The 10,495-nt window shown below is 34.0% G+C and overlaps 1 protein-coding gene across 1 annotated transcript; it reads left to right on the top strand.

Moving 5' to 3' along the window:
- The first annotated feature begins 1,998 nt into the window (after positions 1–1,998).
- LOC131929595 (uncharacterized) lies at positions 1,999–7,392 on the top strand. The gene is made up of 3 exons (XM_059285884.1): positions 1,999–2,144; positions 3,774–3,914; positions 7,178–7,392. The coding sequence occupies exons 1-3, from the start codon at positions 2,003–2,005 to the stop codon at positions 7,378–7,380; spliced, it is 486 nt and encodes a 161-aa protein (XP_059141867.1). The 5' UTR covers positions 1,999–2,002; the 3' UTR covers positions 7,381–7,392.
- The last annotated feature ends 3,103 nt before the right edge of the window (positions 7,393–10,495 follow it).

Here is a 10,495-nt window from a genome sequence, read left to right as displayed (position 1 = left end):
AATAAAAGAAATCTAAATATTATTTATTTAACAACTATTGTTTACTAATAAACAATCAGCACCGTTTCCTTTTTTGTAAACATTATATTTTTGCCCTTTTTTACTGAGGTATTAAAACTAATTGTTGGTTGTTCCCCTTTATCTTTATTTTATACAGAAAGGAACAAAATAATGATTTGTCATACGTCAATTTGCTAGCATTTTAAATAAACCTTTTCCAATCCCCATATACCAGTTATTTTATCTTGTGTAACACATTTGCGATTAATAACAACTTATTTAGTAATATTTTATGCATAAACATAATAAGAGATAAAGTAAAAAAAAAGGTTTTATAAATTATACTAACCTTAGAAATCTGCCGACAAGCTAACTGAATATGCTGGCTACACTGTATCTTTTAATGCTACACTATATCTTTTATCTTTTAATGCTACACTATATCTTTTATCTTTTAATGCTACACTACACTATATCCTTAAACATATTAAATGTAACCAAATATCACTGAGCTTGAGTGAATCAAAGTGCTGTTGTAGAATCATTTTTTGCTAATTTCGCATACGTTTCGGCACTGCTTGCTCTTAAATGGTCTTAAACTTCTTCACCTCGCATTCCTAACTGCAATAACTTTCACAAACGTTGGGGGGGGGGGGGGGGTAGAGCTTTGAAAGGGGGTATGGGGTCTAAATTTCAAAATGTTTTTGGAAGCCATAAATAGATGACCTATTGCAACAAGAATAACGCTATAGCAAGAGCTATTGAAAGTCTTTTATCTTGTGTACCTGTATGGCTAGTTTAGCTATATCTTACTGTTTTATATTGATTTAAACCCTAGTTTACCTGTATGGCTAGTTTAGCTATATCTTACTACTTTGTATTGATTTACATCCTAGTTTACCTGTATGGCTAGTTTAGCTATATCTTACTATTTTATATTGATTTAAATCCTAGTTTACCTGTATGGCTAGTCTAGCTATATCTTACTGTTTTATATTGATTTAAATCCTAGTTTACCTGTATGGCTAGTCTAGCTATATCTTACTACTTTGTATTGATTTACATCCTAGTTTACCTGTATGGCTAGTCTAGCTATATCTTACTACTTTGTATTGATTTACATCCTAGTTTACCTGTATGGCTAGTTTAGCTATATCTTACTACTTTGTATTGATTTACATCCTAGTTTACCTGTATGGCTACTTTAGCTATATCTTACTATTTTATATTGATTTAAATCCTAGTTTACCTGTATGGCTAGTTTAGCTATATCTTACTACTTTGTATTGATTTACATCCTAGTTTACCTGTATGGCTACTTTAGCTATATCTTACTATTTTATATTGATTTAAATCCTAGTTTACCTGTATGGCTAGTCTAGCTATATCTTACTGTTTTATATTGATTTAAATCCTAGTTTACCTGTATGGCTAGTCTAGCTATATCTTACTGTTTTATATTGATTTTAATCCTAGTTTACCTGTATGGCTAGTTTAGTTATATCTTACAGTTTCATATTGATTTACATCCTAGTTTACCAATATAGCTAGTTTAGTAATATCTTACTGTTTTATATTGATTTAAATCCTAGTTTACCTGTATGGCTAGTTTAGCGATATCTTACTGTTTTATATTTATTTACATCCTAGTTTACCTGTATGGCTAGTTTCAGTGTTTATTCCAGCCTTTTTTGTCCGGGGGGGGGGGGGGCAATTGAAAATTTCGCGGGGGGGGGGGGGGGGGGCGGACACTATTAAAAGTGTATGTTTATTATATAAAAATCCATCTCGTTCGGGAGGGGGGCGTTAAACTTTTTTCGGGGGGGGGGGCAGAGCCCCCCCCCCCCCCGAAGAGATGCATGGAAGAGACTCTGACTAGTTTGGCTTTATCTTACTGTTTTGTATTGATTAACATCCATGTTTAGCTGTATGACCCATATGTGCTATATCATACGGCTTTGTATTGACTTTCTTGAAACATATATCCACAGGTTTACTGCTGATGATTATTGGGTACTCAACGAATTACATCGGCAAATGGGGGAGTTTTGTGCACGCGGGGTTATGGGATGTCTGTTTGATAGATAAAATGTGCTACGAACTAGAGCTGTTTCATTACACGGAGAATGAAGTAACATGGAAAGGTAAATACTTGCGGTTTATCAACAGTAAAACTGTTATTGTTATGGGTAGATAAGTTGTAACGTGCATATGGTATAAGAAAAAAAGGGGAGATAATTCTTCGATTTTTTTTTCTTCGAATTAGTCTTGTAGACCACCATACTTAAACAACTATAATTTTTATATCCTGATCCAGCAATAACAATACATTTCACTTAGGGTTTTTTGGATTAAGCTGTCATATCTTGATTAACTGGGGTTTGAGTGGAGGCAGTAGCGTAGCGAGGGGGGGGGGGACATATGTCCCCGGGCGCCGACCTTAGGGGGCGCCAAAATGGTTTGGAAAAATAAATTGAAAGGTTGAGGGGGGTGCAAATCGAAAGTTTGAGGGGGGGGGGGGATGCAAATCGAAATCTCGAGGGGGGGTGCAAATCGAAAAGTATGTCCCCGGGAAGGGTCGCTACGCCTCTGAGTGGAGGTAGGGGTGGGGAATGGGGGGGGGGGGGCATATTAAGCAGTATATTTTAGTATGCTATATTTATGTCGTTGATTCAAATATATCTGGTATTTAGTTTCGTTCTTTGGGACTTTAACCCGGGGATGACAATGGGTCAGGGGGGGGGGGGCGATGTGAATACAAATATTAAATGGCATCAGTTGTTTTGCTAAACACTAGCCCTGTTTCAGTGTGCAGTTCTAAGTACGTAAACCAGAGGCGTAGAGAGGGGGCGGGGGGGTGAGAGGGGTACATATGTCCCCGGGTGCCGACCCTAGGGGGGCCAAAAGATGGGTTGAAAAAAACTAATTAAAAGCTCATTTTAGCTACATATAACATATCATTGTTTTAAGCCTCTTCTTCTACTGGAGGGATCCGCTCCAGCACAATTAAGTAGACGTGTCAACTGCTTATGCGCCATTGAGGCATTGACTCCGATTTCAGCCTTGTCCAACCAAGAGCAAACTACAAGGCAGCAGATGTTTTATTTTGGTGTTTTGTCTCCTAGATCGAGGGTTTGAACTCGAGACTTTACGGTTTATAGCAACCATGAGCTTTACCGACTCGACCACGACGACGCCTGATTTTAAGCTAATCTATAACAAAATAATTTTGAGGCAAACAGTAGTTAGTTTATTTCAAATTAAAAGGTAACATAGTAAACTGTTTATTATGTGCAAAGTAGTAACCTAAGATAAGCAAAACAAAATACATATAAAGCTAAACAGTAACATAATTGGTTGTAGAGTAACTCATTATCTATCTATATATATAATTCTCTTCTGGGAGACGCTAGAAAACAAGCTGTATGCGCGCTCCCTACCACCCCACCCCTACATGGTCTGGTGAGCTTTGGTTAACGCTAAATGTTTACAATCGTAGAGCCGGATTTAGTGACGACTATTAGGGCAGATAATTTAGTTTGAAACTATTTTAAACTTAGGGGAGGTAACTAAGAGGAGGCTGCTTTCACGGAGGGGTGGGGGGTGGGGGGAAAGGAGGGTTTTAGTGTTTTAAAGCAAATGTTTTCAGTGACAGCATTGGTACTGTCGAATTCACAAATTATGAATTATTGAAAAGTAGAAAATAAAACTAAATAGCGGCGTGTTATACGCCGCGGGTCGGCTCGTAAAATTAATTTTTTTTATTTCGTCAGGCTGGTTCTCTACATGCCGGAAGTTACTTGCTGTCTGTCTATCAGTGGAGGTCGTGGTTCTCTTGATCACACTATCAGCGCTCCTGAAAAAAGGAACGATAACAAGCGCCTGGTGTACAAGTATTGTAGTGTTTCTTTCAGGTCAGTCCAGCTGATTTTTTTTTCATGTTATACATTTCATTTTTACGTTTACAGTTGCGCATACAAGCCAGTGGCGGAACTAGAAAAAAATGGCCCCCCCCGCAAAAATTTTTTTAGGCCCCTATATATATATATATATCTATATGTATATATATATATATATATATATATATATATATATATATATATATATATATATATATATATATATATATATGTATATATATATATATATATATATATATATATATATATATATATATATATATATATATATATATATATCGGGTGCAGTGGCGTAGCGAGGTCGGGTGTCACCCGGTGCGGCACTTAATGGTGTCACCCCCCCCCCCCAGAAAGAAATTAATTTTATATAATTTATATAGAAAATATATACTTTTAACAGTGCCCGCCCCCCCCCCCCCCCCCCCCTCCGAAAATTTCAAGCGCCCCCCCCCCCCCCCGAAGAGAAACGTCTGGAAGAAACACTGCCAAAGACCCACCCCATATTATAACCGAATATAACCCCTCCCCGTTACGGGCTAAACATGAAATTAAACATTAATACATTCAAAGGTGATATAGATCTTTTGGTTGTTTTTAGCCTTAAAAGCTAGATCATTGTATCCTAAATTTGATTAACTTTAATGTATTTAGTGTTAATAACTAATGTTCAATTAATACGTGTACTAATTATAAAACAATTAATAATATAAAGACGAGCCTTACCTTCCTTGTTGTGTGAATTAGACTCGTCAACAAAATACTTCATCAGGTAAATGAACAACTACTGACTAGTGTCTTTAACAAAATGTGCAGAAGTGGTCAGTTTACAGTTCAGTAGTTCATAGACGGTTCGTTAATCTATGCATTACATCTTATTGTAAGAGTAAGGGTGTGGTGAGGGGTAGAGGTGAGGGGTAGGGATGAAAGGGGGGTGAGGGGGGGAGGGGTGAGAGTTGGGAAGGTTTAAGGGAAGGGGACAAGAAAGTGCCGATAAACATCTACATCAATAGTGCCGACTTTTTCCGGTCGTCTAGAAGACCAGAATAGTCGCCGCAACATTTCCCCAGCCCGATTTCAAAGCGTGCCGGCAAAAACTTCAGATGCTTCGCTAAAGGGAGATAACTTAAACTTTCACAAGTTTATTGATACAGTGTTGTTAAAGTAAAAATGAACGCAATTATAAATGTATGACATCGAAATAAATAATTATATTTTTTGTAGAGTCCAGGCCAGTAGTTTTAAACACACAATCATATATATATATATATATATATATATATATATATATATATATATATATATATATATATATATATATATATATATATATATATATATATATATATATATATATATATATATATATATATATATATATATATATTTAATAATGTAAACAATATAACAATCCTTTTTTGTTCTCCTAATCGACGCCACTAAAAGTAAAAAGGTAGGCTACGTCTTTGAAGTTGTCTATATGTCTGGCGGTCTCTCGAGCTATAGTCTGTGCATTTTTCTCAAAGACGTTTGCCGACTATCGTGTTTTTTTGTAACTGTAGAAGAAAGATAACTCAACCTCCACCTAATTTTAAAAAAAAATTAATTTTAAATTTTTTTTTTTTACATTTTTTTTTAAAAATAATTTAGCCAGGATTTTTGGACCCCCATCGGTCTGCCCCCCCCCCCCCCCCCCGCATTGCGGTGTCTGGCGGCACTGTTGTTCCGCCCCTGCGTCTTTGAAGTTGTCTATATGTCTGGCGGTCTCTCGAGCTATATTCTGTACATTTTTTTCAAAGACGTTTGCCGACTATCGTGTTTTTTTGTAACTGTAGAAGAAAGATAACTCGACCTCCACCTAATTTAAAAAAAAAAAAAATTAATTTTTTTTTGTTTTAATTTTTTTTTTACATTTTTTTTTAAAAATAATTTAGCCAGGATTTTTGGGCCCCCAATCGGTCTGCCCCCCTCCCCCGCATTGCGGTGTCTGGCGGCACTGTAGTTCCGCCCCTGCGTCTTTGAAGTTGTCTATATGTCTGGCGGTCTCTCGAGCTATATTCTGTACATTTTTTTCAAAGACGTTTGCCGACTATCGTGTTTTTTTGTAACTGTAGAAGAAAGATAACTCGACCTCCACCTAATTTAAAAAAAAAAAATAATTTTTTTTTGTTTTAATTTTTTTTTTAACATTTTTTTTTTAAAATAATTTAGCCAGGATTTTTGGGCCCCCAATCGGTCTGCCCCCCTCCCCCGCATTGCGGTGTCTGGCGGCACTGTAGTTCCGCCCCTGCGTCTTTGAAGTTGTCTATATGTCTGGCGGTCTCTCGAGCTATAGTCTGTACATTTTTTTCAAAGACGTTTGCCGACTATCGTGTTTTTTTTGTAACTGTAGAAGAAAGATAACTCGACCTCCACCTTTTTTTTTTTTTTTTTTTTTTTTTTTTTAAATTTTTTATTTTAAATTTTTTTTTTTAAATAATTTAGCCGGGATTTTTGGGGCCCCATTCGGTCTGGGCCCCCCCGCATTGCGGGGTCTGGCGGCACTGTAGTTCCGCCCCTGATACAAGCATACACATGCACATACGATTTAATCTATTTAGAACTGCACGTGCAATTATACTTATATTACATAACCATTTACAATTATAAATTTATGAACATAAACATATTTATATGAAGATATAAACAGCAATGCATTCGGTTGTTGAGGATTGATTATTTTGTTAATCAACATGGACTAAAATTTGATATATTCTGTCTACTAAAGTTATTCTGTCGTTTTGAATTTAGCAAATTATGTCTATTTAAATTTGACAGATTCTGTGTATTTAAATTTGACATATTTGTCTATTTAAATTTTACATATTCTGTCCATTTAAATTTTTACATATTCTGTCTATTTAAATTTGACATATTCTGTCTATTTAAATTTTACACATTCTTTCTATTCTGTCTATTCTGTCTATTTGAATTTAGCAAATTATGTCTATTTAAATTTGACAAATTCTGTGTATTTAAATTTTACATATTCTGTCTATTTAAAGTTGACATATTCTGTCTATTTAAATTTGACATATTCTGTCTATTTAAATTTGACATATTCTGTCTATTTAAATTCGGCAAATTATGTCTATTTAAATTTGACATATTATGTCTATTTAAATTTGGCAAATTACGTCTATTTAAATTTGACATATTCTGTCTATTAAAATTTTACATATTCTGTCTATTCAAATTTTACATATTCTGTCTATTTTCAGTTATTCTTGGTCTAGTTGGTATAGGCGTGGCGGCGGTTCAAATTAATAAACTTTTGACAACACCTTTGTCAGGAATCTCTGCCAGTTTTGGCTACACTGTGGGCTGGTCTTTTGACCTGATCATCTCTGGCCTTCTTCTGTTTACATTGTCTGGAGTTCTCAACATTGTGGACGCGAAGAGATCGGCTAGACAAATTACGTAGAGTTTGTAAAAAATATTTTAAGTATTTTTATTTGTTTCTAAGATATGATATTTTAATTAAGTCATCATTTTGATGTTTTATTAGCTTCAAGATATTGTGCTACTTTTTAAAAAAAAATCTTTTTTTAACGAAATTTTCAGATGTTTATTATTATTTATTTTTAGGTGTTTCATATTTTATGATTTCCAAAGACTTGATTTTACAATGTGAATTGTGTAAACTCTTGATTCAACGCTTTTTGTTTTGCTGCTTAAAATATAATTAATATGAATTATTGCTCTATCAATAATGATTCAAGTCTTAATTATTGTCAGTATAAAATTAGTTAATTTTTGGTACAAATGTATAGTAGGAAAATGTTTTTATCTTATATACAAACGTGAAAATCTGTATGAATTTTTTTGAATTGATAAAACAAACATTTCAGACCATAATAAAATAAATAAAAAATTTTCAATTACAAATACTTTCGCTAAATTTAGCTGTAAAAAAACTTAATATTTTGTATTGAAAGCGTGTATATTTTAACTTTGTGCTTTTTAATTATACTAAAGAAAGACCAATGTGTCAATTTAAAATTTCAGAAATTTACTTTTTTGAAAACATTAAAAAATTGTTCTTAAAATTAGCCATAACCTATCTCTTAGACGATACAAATTTTTAATAAAATACAATATTTTGAGCGCACTGAATAGATAGTGTAAATACGTTTTGTTATCTTTTACGTAATTAGCAAATAGTGATTAGATTATCAAAACAAAATTAAAAAAAGGACTATAATTACAAAAAAAATAGTTTGTTGTTTATCTAGTTCACATATGTCGGTGGACAAAAGACCGCGTCTTTTAACAGTCAATATTTATTCTAGTGGTTAGACAACTTATTTTCTCAGCAATTTAAAGAGAACTAAACGAATCAAAATTTTAGGAAAAATTATTCCAATAAAATTTAAAGCACATAGTTCATTCATAAATGTATGTTTGTATGTATGTATGTATGTATGTATGTATGTATGTATGTATGTACATATATATATATATATATATATATATATATATATATATATATATATATATATATATATATATATATATATATATATATATAACCTCAGCATATACTTATTATAAAGGGATATTGTTAGTATCAGGGTATCGTTCAGACATTTTTTCTCCTCGTGTAATCTTAAAAACTTTAGGTGTAAATAAGGGGGGGGGGGGGGACACCTGAACCTTCGGGAGGGACAAGCTGTTACAAGCAAGACGGGGGGTACCTGATTCACGTCAAGGAATGTAAAGGCTTCCGGACATAGTGCTGACCATCCTATAGATTCATATGTCGAGTTAACAGAAACAGCTGAACTCTACTTCTCTTGCCTTATGAACTATTAGGCTAGATCTTCGAACATGACAATTATAAATTTGAAACAGGATAGAATAACGATTTGACCAATTTTATGTTGTATAAAGCAGTTACGGAGTGCATAGGCGTAGCGAGGAGGGGGGGGGGGGCGGGTGACACCATTTAGGAGATTGACACCAAGGCAAAAAATAGCAAAACATATAGAGAAAAACTTGAGGGGGGGGGGGGGGTGCAAAATCGAAATTTTGAGGGAGGGGGGATGCAAATCGAAAATTTGAGGAGGGGGGGGGTGCAATTGAAAAATTGATTGGGGGGTGCAAATCGAAAACTTGAGGAGGGGGGTACAAATCGAAAATTTGAAAGTTTGTCCCCAGGAAGGGTCTCTACGCCTATGGGGGGGGGGGGGTGACACCATTAAGTGCCGCACCGGGTGACACCCGACCTCGCTACGCCACTGACGGAGTGGTCTAGCGGTAGAGAGCTGGAATACTATCCCGTAAGTCTCGAGTTCAAGTCTGTAGACCGTTCCTGACTCCACCCAATTCTGATGGGTACCTAACTCACGTTAGTGAAAGTAAAGGCGGCTGGGCATAGTGCTGACCACACTATCTCTCCATATGCCGAGGTCACAGAAACAGATGAACTCTACTTCACTTGCCCTATAGACCGTCAGGTTTAAAAAGGGAACTTCACTTTACTTTTACAGCAGTTACGCTAAGGTTGCATACTGTGAAATTTAAATGGCCACATTCCAAACTTTAACTAACACGTTTTTTAATGGAGCCGTCTAGCGAACTGTTAGAGTAAGCGTATGATCGCTTTCACTAATCGATACTGGAAAAATCGATCAACCGTAAGAATATAATTAATCGCGACCCCAACACGAACCATAACTTATGACATGCAAATTTATTTTTTTCATTTCGTTAAATTGAGGTCACATTCGCTTTTATTTTGTTAGACTTGACGTCATACAGTCAAGTTTGTATTAACCCATACAAACAGGATGAAAGGAATACTCGATCAGATACTTAGGGTAATAGAAGTGATCGCTATATACGGAGATATAGAAAATATACCTTAGGGCTTACATTATGTTACATGTTAAACTTATAGGTAACTTTTGCAGTGCGTCGCAATATTTGAGGTAGTCGTCATATATATATATATATATATATATATATATATATATATATATATATATATATATATATATATATATATATATATATATATATATATATATATATATAAATATATATATATATATATATATATATATATATATATATATATATATATATGTATATATATATACATATATGTATATGTATATGTATATAGATGAACATATATATCATATATATATATATGTATATATGTTTATATATAATATATATACATATCTATCAGATATATATATATATATATATATATATATATATATATATATATATATATATATATATATATATATATATATATATATATATATATGCTGTTTTCATATTCTTTCATATTTTAAATGCCCCGGGTCATACTATACGTATTTTTTTTACGTGGGTGAAATGTTAAGATCTAAGTCAGAGTTCTGCAGTACCATAATTGTGCCATTATTCGGTGTACACCTAACCCACTGACACAAGCTCAACTGAGACAGCTGCTACACAGTACTGACACAGCTTCACTGTGTTGACCTAATCGTGTGTGTCCATTTTAAAAGCAAACAAACTTATGACTTAAGTCCCTGATT

Source organism: Physella acuta, unplaced genomic scaffold (assembly GCF_028476545.2).
Source record: "Physella acuta isolate Inbredline_101_S28 unplaced genomic scaffold, ASM2847654v3 ptg001653l, whole genome shotgun sequence".
Lineage (NCBI taxonomy): Eukaryota > Metazoa > Mollusca > Gastropoda > Physidae > Physella > Physella acuta.
This window is presented reverse-complemented; position numbering and strand designations above follow the sequence as displayed.

Bases quoted from the DNA above. Each gene is read 5' to 3' on its own strand.
- LOC131929595 (XM_059285884.1), top strand. From the start codon at position 2,003: ATGATTATTGGGTACTCAACGAATTACATCGGCAAATGGGGGAGTTTT. The intron at 2,145-3,773 runs GTAAATACTTGC...TTATTTCGTCAG, and splicing joins GAATGAAGTAACATGGAAAG to GCTGGTTCTCTACATGCCGG. The intron at 3,915-7,177 runs GTCAGTCCAGCT...GTCTATTTTCAG, and splicing joins TATTGTAGTGTTTCTTTCAG to TTATTCTTGGTCTAGTTGGT.